Raw genomic sequence first — 23607 nt, 5'->3', positions numbered from 1 at the left:
AAACCTAAGTTTGTCAAAGTATCTATGATAATCGGACATAATAATCGACTTACAAACTATTAAATATAATTCTACTTAATTAATTATGTCCCTTCATTACCTTCATTACTTATTTGAAAAGTTATTCAATTGATGTTGACGTCAATTAATTACTCAAGCTATAGGACTCTGTTATATAATCAGAACAGAGACTCTTGTCTGGAGGCCTATTTGGTCCTGCACAAGTCTTTCATAGAAGTTAATTTATGGAAGATAGCATTAAAGAGTAGATAAAAACCGCAGGGTGTTTGTTTGTGATCAAAATATCTCACTTCATTAATAATTTCCTTGTGTACAAAATGTATCAATACTAATATTGACATACTTCTCACCGATTTTAATATCTAATATGAGGAATTATTCAATAGATCTGGTCTACTGTAGATAACATCTATGTATGTGTGTGAGAGCCTAGCACTGGATCATGCATGTGCACATATAAGCTGGAATTTTACATAATTTAAGAGCAAGACTTCAATGTATTGCCGATATCGATGACAAACCGGTATTTAACATTTGCTCTCTCAAGACGCTTCATGGCAGAGTTCACATAATCAGTAGGAATGACCTCTATATCAGCTGTTATGTTGTGTTTTGCTGCAAAATCAATCATTTCTTGTGTCTCTTTCATTCCTCCAATCACACTACCAGTCACTATCTTCCTTCCTATCATTCCACATTACAGTAGGTTCCATTTAGGAATAGTGCACAAGATACATATTCCATTATTCCAAAACCAGTTTTTCCACTTAAACACATACTTTGGATATATATGATTAATGAACACTCTTCCAGTCGCCCAATAAGAATATTAAATTTCCTGAATTCTATGTATTCAAGCCAATAGAAGATGAATTACCGATAAGCAAAGGAAAAACTGGTAGCTCAAGTGGCTGCTCTGCCATACCAACCAAGATTAGCTTTCCATGAGACTTTAACAGATTAATCAAAGGCATTATCGGGTGGACTGCTGAGACCGTATCGATAATGCCATCCATTGTGCCCATGGCAACCTTAAAATTCAGAAATCAAACCAGCCTACCAAACAAAAAAATAAAAATCAAGAAATTTATCAATACGAATAAAAAAACCATTTAACACCTTGAAATTCATCATCAATATATCGTACCAATAATTACATTATGTACCTGCAATTGATCTTGGTCATTGCTCACCAAAAATGAATCAGCACCAAGATGTTCAATAGCTTCTTTCTTCTTGCTAGGAGAGGTACTGATTACAGTCACCTTGGCCCCCATGTCCAAGCGCACCAAGCCCAACAACTCCCACATGTGTCCTGGGCTGATCGAGCCCAAAATATCTCAATGGGCTATAGACTGTAATCCCAGCACATAACAGAGGAGCAGAAGCATCAGGAGGCAGCATTTCAGGTATGAGAACCACAAAGTGAGTGTTCATCAACCAACATGATGTTGGAGTAGCCTCCAAATGTGGTAGTTCCATCATAATACTCTGAACCACCATGCGTGGCTATCATTTTGGGGCAATAATTCTCGAGGTTTTTGGTGCAGCTATCACAGAAGACGCAAGCTCCTATCATACATCCCACACCAACTTTATCTCCAACTTTGAACTTTGTTTCCAACCTCTGTCACTTCACCAATAATTTCATGCCTGCATGAAATAAAATCCCAGTTCAGTTCTATTTTTGATGGTTAAGAAGTTTTCAGAGAGTTCAATTCAATTAGATTGCTAGGTTAAAAAATTAACTTAAAAATTGGGCTGGCCAAGATGTATTATTTTAAATTATTATTAGAGGTATGTGTCCCTAATTTATAAAGTAGCATGTGATTATTTTTTTTTTCTCTAGTTTATAAAATCGTTTGCATATCTTTATAAATCGAAGAAAATAATGCTGAACCTTAATGATTATAATTTCATAATAATACATAGCATTAAATGAGAGTACCCGGGGACCATAGGATAGACAGAAGTGCTCCATTCGTTTTTGATATGGTGTAGGTCTGAGTGGCATATGCCACGATATAACACTTTCAATGTCACGTCCTTCTCTCTCGTTTCCCTGGAAACCAGATAAGTTACAGCAAGAAAAAACAAATTAATAAGAGTTTTCAAAATCATTTAAAAATTAAAAAAAAAAATCAAAAATACAAAAATACAAAAAAATGAGAAAGACTATTAAAACAGAAAATTTGTAAACCACTGAAATTTGTCCCGTATGTGTTTCATCAAAACTTAGAATCAATACTGAAAAGAAATTCGATGCCTGATGAAATAGGGTTTCTAAAAACTGAAATATCAGTGAAAGAGAGGACCTTCTGGAGAATAAGAAAGGAGAAAGGACAGCAGAAGAATCTTTGGCCGCCCATCCAACTGCAGCTTTCACCATTGTATTCCACTATTCTTTCTGAACTCTGAAGCAACCCAACAACACGAACCACAAACTTCAAGTCTCTCAAGAGGCTGAGAGACAGAATGAAACTGTGTCAATTTTTAGTCCTCAAGAAAAAAACAAATGTGCATCATTTTCATATAAATATACATAGGATTGGTGACAAACACTAACAGTGACGTATTTGGTGAGGTAATGGAAATTGAGACACGTATTCGATGAGCCAAGTGCGAGACAGAAGAGGTCAATCCCGGCATACAAACAAATTGTCCTGCTTCGAACGGTCAAAGTTGGTCAAAAAGCATCTGAAGCAAGTTAATTGCTCCACCCAAAAAATAAATAAATAAATAAATACTGCCTTCTTAAACTCTAAATTTTAGGCAAAGTAAAAACTGGTAGCTCAAGTGGCTGCTATGCTACGACAACCAATGCAAGAAAGAAATATTATCAATACAAATAAAAACCATGAACACCTTTCACCAAAAAAAAAAAAAAAAAAAAAAAAAAAAAAAAACACCATGAACACTTTGAATTCAACATCAATATATTTACCACTCGTTACATTATGTACCGGCATTTGCTCTTGGTCAATTCTCACCGAAAATGAACAAGCACCAAGAAGTTGTACACCTTCTTTCTTATTACAGGAGATCTATTGATCACAGTAACTTTAAACCCCCATTGCCTCGGCAAATTTCACAGCCGAGTGGCCGAATCCACCCAGCCCAACAACACCCACATACATCCCGGGCTGGTCAAGCCCAAAATATCTTACTGGGCTGTAGTCTGCAATTCCGGCACATACGAGAGGTGCAGAAGCATGAAGAGGCAGTATTTCAGGTGTGAGAACTATGAAAGTATTCATCAGCCACCATGATATTGGAGTAGCCTCCAGATGTGGTAGTTCCATCGTATATAATACTCGGCACCACCATGTGTGGCAATTTGGAGCAATAATTCTCGAGGTTTATAGTGCAGTTATCACCGGAGAGGCAAGCTCCTATCATGCATTCCACACCAACTTCATTTCCAACTTTGAACTTTTTGAACTCTGCTTCCAATCTCTGTCACTTCACCAATAATCTCATGCCTCCATGAAATGAAATTGAATGCCCAGTTCAGTTTAATTTTTGATAGTTAAGAAGGTTATCAGGGAGTTCAATTCAATTAGCTAAGCTAAGTTCCAAAATCAACTTCAAAATTGGGAAGGCCAAAGATGTATTATTAAAGGTGTGCAGTCCCCAATTTGTAAATTGGTTTTTAAAATTTTTCTAGTTTTATAAAATTATTTGCATGTTTTTAAAAATAAAAAAATTGATAATTGTTAATCGTAATTATTGTAATTTCTTAATAATAGATAGCATCGAATAAGAGTTCCCGGGACCATAGGATAGGCAGAAAGTGCCCCATTAGTTTTTGATACGGTGTAGGTCCTAGTGGCATAACCCACAGTGTACCACTTTCAATGTCACGTCCTCTTCTCCCGCTCCCTGGAAACCAAATAAGTTCAGCAAGAAAAATCAAATTAATAAGAGTATTTTAAAAAATTAAATTTTATTTATATCTTTTCAATTTTGTCATATTTATATTGAAATTTTTTTAACTGTAGATACTAATAAAAAAATTTACAAATAAGCTGTGAATATGATTTTTCATAATCATAAATCTAACTATAGTTAAAATACAGCTGAAAGAGTGTAAATAATTTTTTTATTTTTAGATTTATTTAAAAATAAAAAATCATGAAAATAAAAATCGTAAAAAATGAGAAAGACTTCCCAATCCCCAACATTAAAAAAGAAAATTTGTAAACCAGTTAAACTTGTCACATATGTATTTTATCAAATCTCATAATCAACTGAAAGAGTGTAAACGAAATTTTTTTATTTTTAAAACTATTAAAAAAAATCATGAAAATATAAAGTTCTAAAAAAAATGAGAAAGACATCCTGGTCCCCAATATTAAAAAAGAAAATTTTTAAACCAGCTAAATTTGTCACATATGTATTTCATCATTCTTAAATTCAGCATCGAGGATTGAAATGTGAATAAATTAAAGAAAGAGGACTTTGTGGAGAATGGGAAAAAAATGATGTGATTTTTGAATTATTTATTTTTATATAAATTTTTAATATGTAATACAAATGAATTAATATAATTTTAAAATAATTGATATAATTTAATATTTAAAATTTTTATTATTATTTTTATTATATATTAAAATATTATAAAATAATGATTCAGAATCTAATTGATTTTACCTCGCGGAGAATAAAAAAGGACAAAGGACTTTCACAAAAAAGAAAAAACAAGAAAAAAAGTAATAATAATAAGAAAAGAGAAAGGACAGCAGAAGTAATAATAATAAGCCACAGACTTTAGTCTCTTTAGAGGCTGAGAGAGAGAGAGAGAGAGAGAGAGGGAGAGAGAGAGAGAGAGAGAGAGAGTGAAAATGTGGCAAGTTTTAGTCCGCTAAGGAAAAAAAAAAAAAAAAAGAAAAAAAAGGAAGAATGTGCTTCATTTTCATATAAATATACACAGAATTGGTGATAAACATAGTGAAATTTGGACATAATGGAAATTGAGACACGTACGTATTTGAACAGTTCTTTGCTTACTGTTTTTATTTATTTATTTACAAACATTGGTGTAGAAATCCTAATCCATAAATTTTAAATTTTGGAGGCTGTAGCAGAAAAGTTGGTCAAACTTAAAAATAAAAAAAAATAAAAAAAAATAAAAAATTGTAAAAAAGCAAAAAAAGTATCGTCTACCATATTTGTCATATACCTATCCTAGCCATTGAATCATGCACGGTTTGGGGAGAGATTTTTAAAACTTCTACAAATACGGATCCCTCCAATACATCAAAACTCATTGCCCATGGATAAAGAAAAATCGTTTAAACATCAAAAACAACAAAAACTAGAGCAAACATATAATAACAGATTCGATATCATAATTGTCATATACCTATCCAATCATATTTTATTAATTCATCAAATATTACATATAATTTATGTTATTTTTAAAAATAATATAATTAAATTTTAAATTACCTATCATCAAATTAATATTTTTATATAATTCATTTATTAAATATTTAGTTTCCTTCTAAAAATAACTATATTATTTACTTCATTGTGTGAAAAATAATATATCGCATTTATTTTATTTATTTTATTAAAAAAATAACAATCTTAAAAAAATATATTCCATCCTAAAATACCTTAAAAAAATGTTGTTATGCATTTCAAATTCCACTCAATATACATAAAGACCTTAAAAAAAATTATAAAGTATTTATAAGATATAAAAGAAAATTTTTAAAATATATATTTTTTAAAGTACGTTCTTTTATTTATTATATATTTTTATATTTATATTTATTATTTACAAGAATATTTTATGAGATTTTTACTTTTTCAATTTTTTTTGTATGCTTGTTCAAATTTTTTTTTATTGGTCTGTGTATTTTCTTTAGGATATCAATTTTATTTTATAAATTTTAAATAATAATTTGTACATATTATAGAGATCCTAAATAGTAAAATAAAAACATACACACCTATATAAAAAAAAATAAGTTATCTATAAAATATAAAAGACAAATTGGAAAATTATTTTTATAAAATATGTTTTTTAATTTATTACATGTATTTTTTATATTTATATGTATTGTTTTTAAAAAAATTACATATAAGAATTTTTTAATATTTTATATATTTTTTTACTTTTCCAAAGAAAATGATGTTTTAATGCATGTTCAAATTTTTTATTAATCTTTATTTATTTATTATTTTAGAAAATCTATTATTTGAAAAATTACATGTTTTAATTTTTTTATAGGTGTTTATTTATTATTTTTTAAGAACATCAATTATATGTAAATATTTTATTTTTATTTTTGAAGAATTACACAAGCAAATTTTCAATTTCTTTTACTAACTTATTAGGAAAATAATAATCATCTATAACATTTTTTTAATTAATTTGTTTATTCAGAACTGTTTGTATTTTATTCTTTAAATTTGCAATTTATACCTTCTATTCAATATTTTAACAGAAAAATCAAAATTTATGAGTTTGGAATGCAAAAGCAAAGAAAAAAGATTTTTAAGATGGAAAATATCCATCCAAATAGAATTTAGAATGTAATAGTGCCAAGTTTCCAAGTATTTGGAATTCTCGAACAATCAACCCAGGACTGAGACTTTTTTTTTTTTTTTTTTTTTTTTTAAGCAATAGAAAATATTAGGGTTTCAGCAGCAGCAAATTTTTTATGGTCCCACGTGGGTCACACCTATTTGTGATAGGTGAAGCGGTGCTCTTGGGAATCCCGTTTGAGAGGCATTAATTCTGAATCTGAAAGATTAAAAGCTAGCCCACTGCCCATGCACCACAGGACTGCAAAGATCCAGCCATGCTTCATGAACCTCCACCTACTTTTTCACCTACTTTCAACTTTTTTTATTTCATGTGGTTGTCTTTTCTTGTTTTTTTTCACGATCTTTCCTCAAATTGGAGTTCAAGAAAATCTGCCATCCAATAAACTGGGTGGCCCAAATCCCATTTACTATTTTTCACCAAAAATCCATATCCACTCTTCATGAAATATTCTTCGGCAGAAATTTATAAAGTAGGATATATATTACAAATTAATTTTCACAAAAAAAGGCAATTTCAACAATAATATAGGTTTTTATTTTTTTATAATTTATTCTTAAAAGTTGTAAGAATAAAGCATAAAAAATTTTAGCACCTTTGAGATTTTTTTTGTCCACTCTACTGTTATGTACAAATTTTTTCAGCCATAAACCAATTGATGAAACAAAACGACCATGTATTTTCAGACATACAAATTCAGGGTCAGAATTTCTTTATGAATATTTATATAGATGATAAAGATCTCGGTGACAGAGACCAAACGTAATAATTGTAAAAATTGGTCCCAATGCATTCATCATTAACTATCTCCACATGGTATGGTCCTGACAGAGTTTTCTGCTTTGTCGGTTCACCAGTCATCTTTTATTACAACGCTTAAATCGCAGTTATAAAGGCATCTATTCTCTCAACGGTTCCAATACTAAAAAGAGAAAATGAATTTCGTTACTAAAAATGAAATCATTTCATTATTTTATTCAACAATACTCATATGTAGAAATCAGAGTTTTGTAACACAGAGTTGATCCAGAACCAACACACTCCAAAACAAACTGAACCAAGCATATGATTTTCTATTCTCATCATAATGACATAAAAATCATAATAAATCATACTTGTCATATAAAAATTACTACCTAACACTTTAATGTTTTCCCAATATCAATGACAAATCGATATTTAACATCACCCTTTGCAAGACGATCCATGGCAGTGTTTACATAATCAATCGGTATAACTTCAATGTCAGCTGTTATGTTGTGTTTGGCCGCAAAATCAATCATCTCTTGAGTCTCCTTCATCCCTCCAATGCAACTACCAGCTACCGTCTTCCTTCCTGTCATTCCAAATTTTTTTACATGCTTGTCAAAAAACACAATCAAAGGTTTTAATATTCAATTATTGTTTACATCAACCCAATTTAGCAATTCTAAGATTTAACTTCACTCTTACCCAACAGCAGAGGAAAAGCTGGCAGCTCAAGTGGCTTATCTGGTGCACCAACCATAACAAGTTTTGCATGAGACTTCAATAGACCAATCAAAGTAGGAAGTGGATGGACTGCAGAAACTGTATCAACTATTCCATCCAATGTCCCCATAGCAGCCTTCACATTCAACACACACCCCAAAAGAATCAAACAGTTGGAATACATAAAATCGTGCCATAAATTTCAATCAAAGTGGAAGACATACCAGCATCTGATCTTGGTCAGTGCTAACCAGAAATGAATCAGCACCAAGATGATCAATAGCTTCCTTCTTCTTGTTAGGGGAGGTACTGATCACTGTAACCTTAACTCCCATAGCCTTGGCAAATTTCACTGCCACATGTCCTAGTCCACCGAGCCCAACCACACCTATATTCAAACCGGGTTTATCGAATCCGAAATATCTGAGTGGGCTGTAAACAGTAATCCCAGCACACAGAAGTGGGGCAGAAGCATCAAGTGGTACGTTATCAGGAATGCGGACTATATAGTGCTCATCGGCCACCATGGTGTCTGAGTAACCTCCATATGTGGTGGTTCCATCATGGTACTTGGAACCACCATAGGTGAATATGACTTTTGAGCAGTAATTTTCAAGGTCATTGGCACAGTTGTTGCAGGAATGGCAAGCTCCAACCAGGCATCCAACACCAACTTTATCCCCAGTTTTGAACTTTTGCACTTTGGTACCAACCTCTGTCACTATACCCACAAGTTCATGCCTGTGCAATTTGCCCAAATTCATTTGGGTATTATTTTTTTATTAATTTAATATAGTTTGGTGGCAAAAACCAAGAATATAAAATACCAAATTTAAATCAAAATCCATTAGAAAAATTAGCGATGAAATTAATGTTTAAAAAAAAAAAATTGGAAAAAACTGAAACTATATTATAAATCTTGAATAAAGGTAGAGTTTATATACCCAGGAACGACAGGGTAAACAGTATTCCCCCATTCATTCTTGACCACGTGCAAGTCGGAGTGGCAAATTCCACAATACAATACTTTGAATCTAACGTCTTTTTCCCCTGTTTCCCTGCACATCCAAGCCATGAAAATAGAACCCACACAAACCCAAAAACGGAGAGCGTTTATTTATTTACTTATTTATTTGAATGAAGAGCTAAAAAAGACAAATCCTACATAAAAATGAAGGAGAACAAGATGAGAAAAAGAACCTCCTAGAGAAATTAAAGGGAGAGAGGAGGCCAGAAGAATCTCTGGCTGCCCATCCAAACGCTGCCTTAGGGTGCTCTTCTACTGGAGCTTTTACCATTTTTTTTCGTTTTTGTTTTTGCTGCTCTGTTTTGAATAGAACAACGCAACGCAACAGCGAAGCCAAAAAGGCCACAGAGAATAATAAGAGTGGAAGTGAGTGACAGGGCCGGCCAAATCCAATCCAACCCGTTAAATTCATCCCCTAATTTATTTTTAACGATTTAGATTGTATTGAATTTAAAATATTATAAATTGTATGGATTGGATTGGTTATGAATTGAAAATATAAATCCAATTCAATTCAAATAATATATTATATAATTAAAAAATTATATATTTTTTATTTTTTTATTTTTATATATTAATTTTAGAATATTTTTTTATTTTTATATATTAATTTTTAATATATATATATATATATATATATATATATATATTTTAATCTCCATATCTCAAATCCCAAATTAAATTATAAATTATAATCCTAAACTAAATATTTATTTTTGTTGCCGTCCACCACCAGTCCATCGCCATCACCATAATATATAATTTTTTTTTTACATCCCCATCATATATATATATATATATATCTACATATATTGTATCCAATTATTACTTATATATATATATATATATAAATGTTTAAATATAATTTATTGCTAATTTTATTGTTTTGATCTTTGTAGAGCTTACAAAATCAACTAAAATTAGTGAACCTGTCAACATTTATTGACTTATGATTTATCAAAGTTTTAAGGTTAAAAAAAAAAAGGAATTATGCATTGATTCTTGAATGAATGAATTTTGACGAATGTATTATTTTACATTATTTGGTCTAACAATTTTAATTTGATTTTATATGAGTGAGATGATGACATTAATATTTGCTATTTAATAAATGCATGATGTGTATCATTTGCTACATTTTCTTCTTTATTTTCTATTGTAGACTATGTTGTATTATTCTAATTGTATTTTATGTTTGGATAATTATAATTTATTATTTATATTTTATATTTGGAAAATTTTTTATTTGTATTATATATTTATAAATTAGTAAGTTTCAAATCAATCAACCAATCAAAATTAAACCGATCATAAATGGTTTGGTTTGATTTGGATTTAATACTTCAATGGTTTGATTTGGATTGTAAATTAGAAAAATCAATATGTATGGATTGAATTGTATTTCGGTTCAAAATCAAACCAATCAAATCCATGTCCACCCGATGCTGATGAGTGATATGTGGCAATTGGTCGACTACTATATATATTTGTGTTTATTTTTTTTTTATAAGGATAGTTGCTTTATCCAACACTATTTTTATTTAATGGTATTTTTCTCTTTTTTAATTTCAAAGTAGCTTTTTCTTTTTTCTTTTTTCTTTTTTAATTTCTAAGTAGCTTTTTCTAACACTAGTTTTTATTCGATGGTATTTTTCTTTTCTTTTTTTTTTAAAAGGCGTGTCACTTTTAAAAAATTACTTAAAAATGTAGCTATCCATGTTTATGGAAAATACCATGAGTCCCCATATTTTAGCTTCCCAAAATAAATTATCAATATTTGCTCTATTAATACATAATTTAAATTTAAAAACATTCGGACTGTCAAACCGTCCATCAGCAAGAGCTGGCAAAGTTAACTTTTGGCTAAAATTAGTATATAGAGACAAATATAAATCCTTAATTAAGTGACACACTTTATTGGAAATAAAAATACATTAACTTTGTGCATCAAACATTATCATGTTTCCATATATTATTGGCAAGCAATTAATTCAACCCTAGGACAGTTTAATCTTTTTTTTAAATGAAAAGAAGGATTTCAATTTGGATTAACCAAATTGTGTTATGTCAACTTTGTTGTTTTATCCATTACCAAAAAACCTTTGTTGTTTTATCCAATAGTTAGAGTTATTTCATGTCAATACTATTAATTTGGAAACGATTGACTTTATTAGTCATTGATTGATGCTAAAATTTTTATATGATTTAGAATTAAAAAAAGTCAAAAACAAATATGGCTACCCAATTGAATTGCTAGTTGATTATTTTTAAGGAAACAATAATCCCAAAATATAGTCAAAATAATATAAAATATATTTTCATGATACTTATCTTTAATAATGTTTAGAGTTAAATAATAATATAAAGTAAAAGCAAAGTTGATTGTAACTTATACGATATTTTTATCTTAAATTTTAAAGGAGATGTGTAAAAGTTATTCTGTGTTCTCCCGTAAACATAAGTCAATTAGGCTTTAGCTTGTTAAATTTTAATTCAAAAACAAAAAAAGTTTAGGATGTTGAAAGTGCATATTTGATAGGCTATACATATTGTATATACAAAGGATAAGAACCTTGAAAGTTAACTTGGAATTAACTTGTTTTATTATTTACTTTTAAAATTTATTGGTTATTTTTAAATAATTATCATGGAAATATATTATATATTATTTTGATTATATTTTGCAATTTTTTATTTAAAATTCAATTTTTGATAGTTGTATTTTATTAAATTATTTTTTATTCTAAATCATGTAAGAAAATTATCCCCGATCAATAATTAATATGATTGTTTCCAAATTAACGGTTATGAAATGGGAAACTTTTAACCACTAAATCTAAAAACTTGGCATGACACAATTTAGTTAACTCTAATTGAAATCTTTCCATCTCAAATGATACGAGAGAGGCTCCTTATCCTTTATAGTAGAACCGCTATTTTCCAAAATGATGATCCAAATCTCATAACTTCAATATCAATATAATATATATATATATATATATATTAGCATCCTAGAATATTCGGTCAAACTTATTTAAGTCTCGTTATATTTTTGGCCTTGTACTTCATCCCAAATTTCAAGGGTGGACCATGCATTTTAATTTTTTCAGGTTGGGTCTTTCTATTTAAATTTTAATTTCATTGTGGACTAAAAATGATAAAAGTGGTTGAGGGAATAGATCTAGGGACCCAAAAAAATAATATTAATTGAATAAGTTAAAGAGTAAGATTAAAAAAAATTGAATAATTGACATGAAACTTGTCTTGCAAATTTGTTATTTAGATGTGGAACTTAATAATTTGAGTTTGTTAATTTAAGACATGCGTGTTTTTTTGAAAGTGTATAATCCAAAAATATATGTATTACATAATGAGGAAAACAAATTAATTTAATTTTAGGATATTATACTTCAGAAGAACATAATGTTCACTCTATAGGTAGAGAACAATTTATTGTTACAAGCTTTTGTGTTTTCTCCGATAATAATTAGTGTTCAATTTCTCAATTAGGAATGTCAACGGAGTAGGATAAGGTTGGTTTTTAAAATTCCATCTTATCCTCATGGAAAATTTTTTATTCCGTTCTTGTGGTTTTTTTTGTTTCTTTAGAGACGGAGCGAGGATAAGAATTTTCCAATCGAAGACGAGGCATAGCGGTTTTTCCATTTATTTTTATTTTTTTATAATTGATATAATTTTTTATTAAGAAATTTATATAATTTTTTTTATAAATAAAATGTAAATAAAGTAACTAAAATATAATAAAAATACAATAAAATACATTAAGGTTTAAATTTACAATTATAATAAAATATATCTTTAACAATAATCCAAATATATAAAATATATAAAAAAATAAGTAAATATATACGGGACAGTTTCAAACCAGGTTCTTTATTCCCTGGTCCCGATCTATTCCTGATTCGGATTTTAAGGATTTATCCTAAGTTCGTCATGCCGTCTCAATTTTTCTGGAAAAAAACCATCCTATTAGGGACAATACACCGGTTTTTGAAATGTACGGAATAAATTAACATTCCTATTCTCAATCCCAATATAATTAATAGTAACAAAAAAAAAAAAACATAATGTCATAGTGTGTTACAGTAGCGAAGCAGCCGGAAAGTTGAAAAACATAAAAGCAAGTCTTCTAAGGTATTGTAGATGCAGCTAAGAGTATTTCCAATGTCAATGACAAAGCGGTATCGAACATCATTCTTAACGAGGCGTTGCATTGCTGTGTTCACATAATCCATAGAAATAACCTCGATATCGGCTGTTATGTTATGTTCTGAAGCAAAATCAATCATCTCTTGCGTCTCTTTCATTCCCCCAACGCAACTACCCACCACCATCTTCCTTCCTGTATTATATAGTTCACATTTATTTTCTCATCGTTATATAAATGCTCTAAAACCCATATTGTTAGGTTCAAAATTAATGATAAATTCATAATTAAAATTTATTTACCTACTTACCCGATATTAAAGGAAAAACGGGTAGCTCTAATGGCTTTTCCGGTGCACCCACAAGAACAAGCTTTCCATGGGACTTCAAGAGACCGAGTAGCGGCGAAATAGAATGCACAGCTGAGACCGTGTCTATGATCCCATCCAAAGTTCCTGTGTTTGCCTTGAAAAATAAATAATATCATTAAGAGACAAAGTAATAAATTATAGGGTAACTTCCACTTTAGTCCTTCTATGCATTTTACATTTTCATTTTTCAGAAATATACTTTTCTTTTATAAAATCTTATTATCTAGCTCCTAATATTTCATAGATGACAATTTTTACCTTTTTTTTTTTTTTTCTCCCTTCTTTTATTCTTATGTAAATAGTTATAAAATAAAGGCAAAAATGTCATTTTGAAAAAAAATATGTATATATATATAGTATAGGTTGACCAATATTTTGACTAAGGTGCTGAAGTACTATAAGTAAATTACCTGCATTTGGTCCAGGTCGTGGCTGACCAAAAAAGAATCAGCAGCAAGACGATCCAAAGCTTCAGATTTCTTGCTTGGGGAGGTACTAATTACCTTGACTTTAGCACCAAGAGCCTTTGCAAATTTGACAGCCACATGACCAACTCCACCGAGGCCTACAATCCCAACATGCTTGCCAGGTTCCCCCAGCCCAAAATATTTCAAGGGACTGTAAACGGTAATCCCAGCACACAGTAGAGGAGCACCGGAATCCAGCGGCATGTTATCGTGAAACCGAACGACGTAGCGCTGTTCGGCGACCATGGTGTCGGAGTAGCCGCCGTATGTGACGGTTCCATCGTGGTAAATGGAAGAGTAGGTTCGTATGGTTTTGGAGCAGTAGCTTTCGAGGTCATTGTAGCAGTTCTCGCAGGAATGGCAAGCACCAGCCCTGCATCCCACACCCACTTTGTCTCCCACTTTCACCTTCTTCACTTTGCTTCCTACTTGGGTCACTTCCCCTACAATCTCATGTCTGCAATGCCTCCACACTAAATTTGTGCTAATGTATATATATTACACAATAATTTGTTTAATAAAGAGATTACTAATCCATTCTCCTTAAAAAAAGTTAATTCTTATGAAAGTTTAATTGGGTATTAAAAACTACAATTTCTGGACTGGGAAAATTGATGGAAAATTGTCGTTTTATTTCCATAAAAATGAGCATATGTTTGGTATCCAAGATTGTACTGTATTAACTTAATCTTACTGTATTATATTGAACTTTATTGTAATGTACTGTATCGCATTAATATTGTATAATGTTTAGAACAAGAACGCGCTATACTATTATTTTTTATGAAAAATATATTTTTGTCAATATAAAATTGATTTTTAATATTATTCATTTAACCTTTTATAAATAATTAGATTGTTTAAAATAGACAATAATTGATTTTCATTGTTACTTATGTATATTTTTTTAAAAATAATTATATTAAACTATTGAAAGGATTTTATTTTTACTTGTTAAAAAACAAAAATAAAACCACTTTTTCAAGTTGTCATGATTTTTTTTATTACTCTCATAATTTTCTTAAACAATTACATTATCTATAATATTTTAAATTTTGAGTTTTGACTACTATTTATAATAATATTAAAATAATTAAGAAAAATATATTGAAAAATAAAAATTTAGTTTTTCAGATTTTAAAAATTACAATGACGTCCTCATAAAAGTGTAAATGAAATTATTTTGAAAGGTGTAAATGAAATAACAAAGAAAAAAAATAAAAACTATTTAAAATCTAAAAAAAGGTAAATGATATTTTAGAAACTATAGGAACCAAATTATATTTAAATCAAATTTTAAGAGAATAAATGAAATTAACCTACTTTTAAATGAAATTAACCCTTTTTTTTTTTAAGTAAATATGTATATTTTAGTTCCAACTAACACAAAAAAAGAAGAAGAAGAAGAAGAAGTTGCAGCATGAGCTAGTGCAAGTTAAACCCAAGCGGGTTGGATCTATTTTTTGCAACTTTAAAGTGCACAAAACATAATACTGTACTATTTGCTTAATATAGGCTGTCAAAAGCAACGTAAATCATACACCGTGATTGGTAAAAAATTTGGCATTGATCATTGGTAATAACTTCTAAATCTTAGAATCTGGTGTTAAAATCACCTTTCCCATTTTATCAAAATAATAATAAAAAAAATAAATAAATAAAATAAATAAAAGGGAAGAAGAAGAAGCAGCTTGATAAAAAGTTATAATTCTTGTGGAAGTGAGCTTTTATATGATATCTATTGGGCTTCGTATATGTATAAATGGATCGGCCCGACTATATTTTAATTTCAACTATCAATTCGACACATGCATACTTCCACGGTTAATGGCTCAAGCTCAACACCTTATGCATGCAATGTAATTTCTTGACACAATTATCTCAATATCTACTGTAACTTTTCATAGTGCCTGCTTTTTCAAAAGAAACATTTATTTTACTGTTTTTTTTTTTTTTTTTTTTTTTTTTTTTTGCTGAGGATATTTATGGTTGTGTTAAACGGTTTTGGAAGATGCTAGGCATTTCAACTCTAACCCATAGCACTTGTTATGCTATTTGGAAAAAAGAAAAAAGAAAAAGAAAAAAAAAGGGAAACTCAAAAAGTTTATCAAAATATTTAGGATGTTTAATATTTACACAGATCAATATGGAAAAGAACAAATTAAAAAAATAGATAAAATAATTGAAATTAAAGTTTAAGCCTTGAGACTTACCCGGGAACAAGGGGGTAAAGCGAGATGCCCCAATCATTCTTAATAAAATGAAGATCTGTGTGGCAAATCCCGCAATACAATACCTTTAACCTCACGTCCTCATCACCTGTTTCCCTGTAATTTTTAATTTACCAATCATCAAAATAACTGTGATAATTTTTTTTTTCACATAAATTAAATATAGTGGTAAACATTGAATTTTATTTATTTATTTATTTTTTTTTTTTGGGTACCTTCTGGAGAAGTTGAAGGGAAAGAGATACCCAGATGAGTCTCTAGCGGCCCACCCAAATGCCTTCACTGGATGCTCTTTTTCTTCTGCTTCTGGGGCCTTTGCCATTTTTCCTTTTTTCTCTGGAACTCCCATTGATAGAAAAAGAACTGACAGCTCTGAGTTTTGAGTAAAGTTTTGGAGAACAATGAAGAAAAGTTTTTGTTATACATATATATATATATATATATATATAAAGTCTTTAGAAACTATTATCAATGGAGAGACTTTAAAAGTGATCTCTCTCCACGTTTTGATTATTCCTCCATGTAACAGTCTAGCTAAGAAAAATCAAAAAAGATACGGGTCAAATTTGGCTGGATTAGAAATTTAGAACTGAGAGATTACATATATATATATATATATATACTTATATCCCATGCTAATTATTAATTAATTGATTTTATTTTACATGTATATACTTATATCCGATGCTAATTATTAATTACTTGATTTTATTTTAAGGTTTTCTACTAAAAATACACATGGAGAAAGTTATCATATAACATTCTGACGTATGAACGTCAATCACATGACTAGTAACAAACAATTAATATTTTTCTACTTAATATATATATATATATATATATATATGTCGGACCAGACTTTTGAGCTAGGTATACCTTTTTTTGGGTAAAATGTGCTTGGGGTGCACTTTTCTTCTCAATAGTTTGTGAGCAGTAGTTGTTCAAAATAACCTATCTAGGCAATTGCGTGGGACGATTATCCTTATCTCTATCATTAATTTATGAGAAATTATTTTATAGGTCCAGCCTATCCTGGACTCCTCTTTTTTGGTAAATTAAACTTGGACTCCTCTTACACATACATATGGGTCCACGTCAAGGATTTTACATCTATCTATATGAGATCCATGTGTTTGTGAGATGGACACCATACTATATGATTTGTCTACGTGTTTCATTATAATATATTCAGATTCTATAATTAATGTGAGATACCATTAATTAAAGTTATTTAATGTGTATGCATGTTTTAATTGATGTTAATTTCTTTCCTAAACTCTTCTTCTTTTTTTTTTCTTTTTTATGTTCAATGGAAACTTAATTACCAACGTTATCTTGGCAGCAGATGGCACACTAAAATTTTTTCAAGAAATAATAATTTTGACATATGAAGACAATCATGTGACGCGTATTTCTCCGAAACCAACGATTAGTGGACCATGGTTAAAATTCAACTCAAAGTAACTAAAAATGGTCAATATTTTCGACAAATTATATATTTTAGTCATTATAATTGCCTAATACAATATTGTTGTTTCGATTTAAATATATAGTTTTTTGGAAGAATATTTAAATATATAAGTGGTTTCAAATATATATATATATATATATTAATTGTAACTCTTTTTAGCTATTTAGTTTCTAAAAAGTTTATGCATAGTTAGAACAAGAATTAATCTCAAATTTTTTTTTAACTCAATGACTTTATTAATTAAATTAGAGATACTTATATGATTAATGTGCTAGCGATTATAACATGTTATTTGGATTTCAAATTTAAATTTAAATAACAATAAATAATATATCCAATGGATAAACATTTTTTAACATAAACATCCCTAAATACTAAATCAAAGATAATTCGCTTACAAGATATACACACCTACGTAGCCATGCCATTTTTTTTGGCCAGGCATCACGATGATAATGGTTTTGTATTGACAAATTAAGTTACTTATTCTTTATTTATTTATTTATTTATTTATTTTGAAATAGACAAAGTTTACTTGTTCTGAATGATGCATTTTATTTCCCTAAGCTTCATATAAAGGAGCTCGTCTTCTCAAAGGCTTTCTAGCATGTATTTCACGATTTTTATCTGAATTTTAGAGCAGCTTTATACGTTAAAGAAATTCTTCCACTGGAGAAGCATCATAATCTTCTTATGATTCTTTAATTGGGTTTTCTTCTCACACCCCTAGGCTCCATCATACATATATATATATACATACACATGCATCATGATGACATTATAGTGAAGGTCCTTCTAGTCTGATATAATCATACATAATTCCATTGAAATGGCCTTTGGCTTTGGATTGAGTAAGATAGATGGTGTTGTTTCCTTGTCGAAGCCGGTAGCTTGGGACTTTGATGCTATAAAACCAGTACAAGCCATGGATACCATGCCTTGCTATGGCATTATCCTTTCCTTTTCCTATTAACCCTGTTGTAAAATGAGCTGGCCTACATCCTTTGTCGTTGAACCGAACCTTATAAATTACAAGACCAAACACTGCTTTATTACTTGTCTGAGTAACATATTAATTTTTTTTATATTTTTTTAATCAAAGAGTAATATGTTAATTAAAAACCCTATATTCTTTACTATTTCATCGACCAAAAAAAAAATAAATAAATAAATAAGAATATAGATATACCTGCAATTCAGAAAACGATGCCCAGGCCAATGCAATTTGGAGTGTGTAATCTCCATTGTTGGGTCCATTTTCAAGTTCGAATATAACCTGCCATGTGGTTGCTTTATACGAGCGATCTCCGGTTTTCCTGCGACACAATGCATTAATCAAATTGAATAAATAGATGGGTAGCAAAGCAAACATTTAAGATGAAAAGAAAATTCAAAATAATAATAATAATAATAAGTTAAAAAACCCTTTCTCCTTCAAGATTTTAGTTATTTTCAATTCCAAAAAATATATATATATATATATATAATTATTTGAAAAATCTAAAAAACTGATTATAATATTAACAAACATTTAAAGAAAATACAATATGCATAATTAGATAAGAAAACAAAAATCAAATAAATTACTAAATAACACCTAATAAAGTTACATGGGTTTTATAAAGTTAATTTCACTAAATTTGCACCCCAAAAATCCATAATTAAACTAAGGTGACATAAAATGATGGTTCACGAGACCATTCCAAACTTTATCTAGTTTTGAAAGTAAAATGCAAATAATTTAAAAGGTTCAACTGTAGCTAACCGAAATGATGAATATATACCTAGTGACATGGGCAAAAAACCAATCTTTTCGATAGTCGTGGAAATCGATGGTATAGCTGAGATCTTCTTTAGGATATAAATCTGCATAACGGTCCCACAAGCCGTATTGCCTAAACCTGCAAACCAAACAATTTATAATTATGCAAAGTAAAGCAATCTGAGTGAGCACTCAAATTACTTCATATCTTAAAGAAACCCAGCCCCCAAATTTTGGGATTAAATTCTGGTCAAAACAAAGAGAAGTAGTTTTTTTTTTTTTTTTTTGGTAATAAATTAGAGAAGGAGATTTTATAGCACCAGACCTTCAACCCAAAAGGAAATAAAGAGAAATAGTTAGAAGTAACCCAACTTGTTTTTGGGATTATTATTGAACAAAGTGTTGGTGAGATTTGGATAGGGGTCTGGTACGTAGAACTCAGCAGCAGTACGATCAGGGATGCCAATTTCCCAAAGAGTAGGACCATTTCTTGGAGGCTTGTATACAAGGATGTCCAATTTGATATTGGACCTGCATTTGGAACTTAATAAATGTTGGTACACACAAATAAATAAATAAATAAAAATAAAACAATTAGCCGAGTAATGAATAATATTATTCTAATTAGGATTCCGCAAATGGAAGAATATTGAAGGCAATTAAAGTAGTTTTCACCTGGTTGGATGGTAATAATATTATCATATTTGTAGTCCCCAATAAAGCCTGAGACGGAAGCATATAAACTATAGTTTCCAGGCCGAATATTTTTAATTGAGAAAAGCCCTTGCCGGTCAGCTTGAGTCCAAAACTGATAACCCTATTAAAGCATTCCACATGTTGGAGACAAATTAACAGAGCTACAACTACTCGTAGCTAATAATTGCCTTTTCAAGCATAATTACTAACTCAAAGTGGAAACAAGAGGGTTGTCCCAAAAAAAAAAAAAGAGGAATAAAGAAGGAGATTAGGGAATAAAAATACCTTGCTTTCCCTTTGCCACGATCCCTTGTCACCAGGTGCTGCTAACCCCACATAAGCAGAGTTACCCCAAATAAGACTCTCATTCATGTATCTAATTAAATTGAACCAGAAGACTGTGGTTAGTTTATGCTTTTATATATATGAGTTTTGTTGTTTTAGAAACTATTTCCAAATTATAAAAGATACGGTGACGTATGCTATATATAAATAACACTTTATTTTCTTTTGCATTTTTATTTTTTATTATGAGTAACGCCTTAATAAATAATATTACAAACTAAAAATCTAATTGAAAAAGTAACAATCTTTATAATTGTTATATCACCGTACCTCCTACTACAATTTGGAAGATAATTATTAGGAAATCGAAACTGCATGTATAATAAATATATTGTATTTAGTATAGGGGAATTATATCATACTTGTCTTGAACTAGTAATTGACCGCTAACAGAGCCCCTTTGATGCGCATGAGGGAAATCTTCACTTTGAGTGAAATTGTATGGCCATTTTTTAACCTCTTCTTGCATCTAAACAAGCATCAAATGCTTAATTAAGCAGTTCATCCAAAATTTGTCTATCTAGGGAGATTATGATTTATAATATTACAATATTATTGTACTACCTGCTCTTTAGCATTTTTCCAGAGTGTATGACTGGTATTTGCTTCATTGCTTGAAACTGAATTAAGATAGATCGAAACAGGCCCAAAAACCTTTTTCCAAGGTTCTCCATCTTTAAACTTCATTGCCAATTCCCTCCCAGCGTAGTGTCCACTTGCAAACATCTGGTGACGAATTTAATTTAGGATTAATTTCAACCTAAAATACATTTTGATCTATCTGGTTTAAAAAAGAAAGTTAATATTATTCAATTCCTTTAACGTTTAAAAAATCCAAAAGAAATCTAGAAAAATAACATAAGGGTTTAGAAGTGTATTATGAATAAATTTACCATTGATTCAAGCCAATGAATACATCAAAACTCATTATTTGTTTGTTAAAAAATTATTTACTCTTTTTAAAAAAAGATTTAATTATTGTCTTTTTAGGCAATGAAATTTCATTGTATACATACATATTTTGGGGTAAATAGGCCTCGAAATGTCATGTGTGATCCAATAAAGAGCAGAAAATCAGATTTGTGGGCTTACAGAAAGGACAGTTGGGCCCGTATGTGAGGTGAGTTCTTGTTTGAAAGGCCCATCCGTACGAAATTCATGACTGGGTGTGATCATCCAGAAACCCACGGGTGGATCCTCGGAAATCCAGCCATGAATCTTATTGTCTTTGTTGTCGCATGAATACTGATATTTGTCATCCACCTACACCCACCCGCACAGTATCACAGTAACAAAGTTAATAAAAATAAAGGCTTTCGTTAAATGAGTTGGTTCCATAAGCCATTTAAATCTATACTTATGGATGTTGAAGTTTAATTAAAAAAAGAAAAATAAAAAAGAAAAAAAGAAATGAGAAATAAATGGAGAAGGAAAATTAGCATGAATTTTGTTCATTAAGAAAAAAAAATATTTAATTTATAATGTAAATATCTCATAATAAAATAATAATAATAATAATAATAATATGATGTATATAGAACTCATTAGTTAAAGCTGATTTTCAAACATAATAAAAATTAAAATCAGTAACCAAGTTGTCTTTGGTAACATGTTGGTTTTTTGTTTGTTATTTTTATTTCATATCTAATTTTGTGTATTTTATCTACATCAATTATATTTGTTAATGTTACATAAAATTTATTAGACATATAAATTAGTTATAAAGTTAAAAAAGGGAATATCAAATTTTAATTGGAATAACTCTAACAACCACTAATCAATACTAATAGATATTTAAAATAAACAAATCCTCATTATAAATTCATGTCACATGATCCGCTCTATTTTGGATTAGAAAACTATTGTAATTTTAACAAAACATAATAATATCTCATTATGAACAGTAATTTTAATGTACAATACCTCTCCTTTAAGTTGCGGATTTTCTGGATGTGTCAAAATCACAGCTTCAGGATAATCGAGCCGTTGACCACGTAGACGGTCCTCTTTTGTTGGCATTATTCTTTGCCTATCGTCCGATATTGCCATGTACGTAAACCTGACCGTTGATGACAAATACATAATTACTATTAATTATAAGGGATTAGGACCTATTTAAAGTGGCCCATTCATACCACTCTCAAATTAATGAGTCATTCAATAATTAATGCAAATATTTTCTAAAATAAAGAGATTTGTATTAATACTTGTCAGGGTGAAGCTTGTACACAGCCCTAATTTGACCTATCCCCATTGCTGGCCATCCATCAAGGCGGTCAAAGACAGCGTACTTGTAAAACCCAGAATAGCCTCTCAGTATTATGTACCTGAAATTTTCATTTTTCACATATTTCATCTTATTTTAGTTAATTTGCAAAATTTTGAAATTGAAAGTTTCTTTTTTATTATTATTTTTTTCCCCCAAAATTCAAAGATCAGTTTTAGAGAAGGTTGATAATAACTGAACCTTTTGTCCACATTTATGGGAATTGAGGTACCGTCATAGGAAACGTTCCACGATTTTCTGAAAGAAATTTCTACTTGGTTCTCATCTTCTTTTACAATCTTAAATTTTGTTCCTTGCAATCTGCAAAACGTTTCAATTTTAATAAATCAAACTTACTGTGTTCTAACTATATATATATAGATATAGATATATAAACATATATTAATTTATTTATGAGGTCACCTGTCACTAAGGCCAGTTTTTTCTGGAGTCCTCCACACAACATCCCAGTATCTACAATAATATAATAATTTGTTCATTATTTATTTTAATTAAATGCAACTTAATCATGAAATATGCAGATTATATAATAACAAATGCCATTTCAAGAAAATATTAGTAACAATTAAAAAATAAAAGGAAAAAACTAAATATATGCTGACCTACGTACTTACCCTCTGTCATTTTCGTGATTATGAATGGCAAGCAAATTATTAATTCCATTGTATTTGATTCCAACTAAATCGCCTCCTGGTTTCGAAAAAGTGAGTTGAACAAGCCCATTATCCATCAC

At 29.7% G+C, this 23607-nt stretch overlaps 3 protein-coding genes and 2 pseudogenes across 3 annotated transcripts; all 5 read right to left on the bottom strand.

Annotated features, from left to right (window-relative positions):
- Positions 1–276: 276 nt before the first annotated feature.
- On the bottom strand, positions 277–2700 carry LOC107425103 (probable mannitol dehydrogenase; annotated as a pseudogene).
- A 113-nt stretch (positions 2701–2813) lies between these two features.
- Positions 2814–5291, bottom strand: LOC107425102 (probable mannitol dehydrogenase; annotated as a pseudogene).
- Positions 5292–7520: 2229 nt separating this feature from the next.
- On the bottom strand, positions 7521–9448 carry LOC107425106 (probable mannitol dehydrogenase). The gene is made up of 5 exons (XM_016035031.4): positions 9251–9448; positions 8995–9108; positions 8275–8791; positions 8033–8186; positions 7521–7916 (listed from the first exon to the last, which is right to left on the bottom strand). The coding sequence occupies exons 1-5, from the start codon at positions 9346–9348 to the stop codon at positions 7717–7719; spliced, it is 1083 nt and encodes a 360-aa protein (XP_015890517.3). The 5' UTR covers positions 9349–9448; the 3' UTR covers positions 7521–7716.
- A 3586-nt stretch (positions 9449–13034) lies between these two features.
- LOC107425101 (probable mannitol dehydrogenase) lies at positions 13035–16719 on the bottom strand. Its single transcript, XM_048478830.2, has 5 exons — positions 16529–16719; positions 16296–16409; positions 14026–14539; positions 13556–13709; positions 13035–13440 (listed from the first exon to the last, which is right to left on the bottom strand). Exons 1-5 carry the CDS (start codon positions 16660–16662, stop codon positions 13169–13171), a joined length of 1188 nt encoding a protein of 395 aa, XP_048334787.2. The 5' UTR covers positions 16663–16719; the 3' UTR covers positions 13035–13168.
- A 1843-nt stretch (positions 16720–18562) lies between these two features.
- Positions 18563–23607, bottom strand: LOC107425099 (probable rhamnogalacturonate lyase B). The gene is made up of 14 exons (XM_048478832.2): positions 23489–23607; positions 23277–23327; positions 23055–23174; positions 22795–22914; positions 22511–22646; positions 21680–21850; positions 21152–21313; positions 20950–21056; positions 20528–20618; positions 20222–20363; positions 19919–20078; positions 19569–19685; positions 18974–19100; positions 18563–18805 (listed from the first exon to the last, which is right to left on the bottom strand). The coding sequence occupies exons 1-14, from the start codon at positions 23602–23604 to the stop codon at positions 18563–18565; spliced, it is 1863 nt and encodes a 620-aa protein (XP_048334789.2). The 5' UTR covers positions 23605–23607.

This window comes from Ziziphus jujuba, chromosome 7 (genome assembly GCF_031755915.1).
Source record: "Ziziphus jujuba cultivar Dongzao chromosome 7, ASM3175591v1".
Classification (NCBI taxonomy): domain Eukaryota; kingdom Viridiplantae; phylum Streptophyta; class Magnoliopsida; order Rosales; family Rhamnaceae; genus Ziziphus; species Ziziphus jujuba.
The sequence above is the reverse complement of the archived record's forward strand: the minus strand, read 5'-3'. Positions and strand labels throughout refer to the sequence as shown.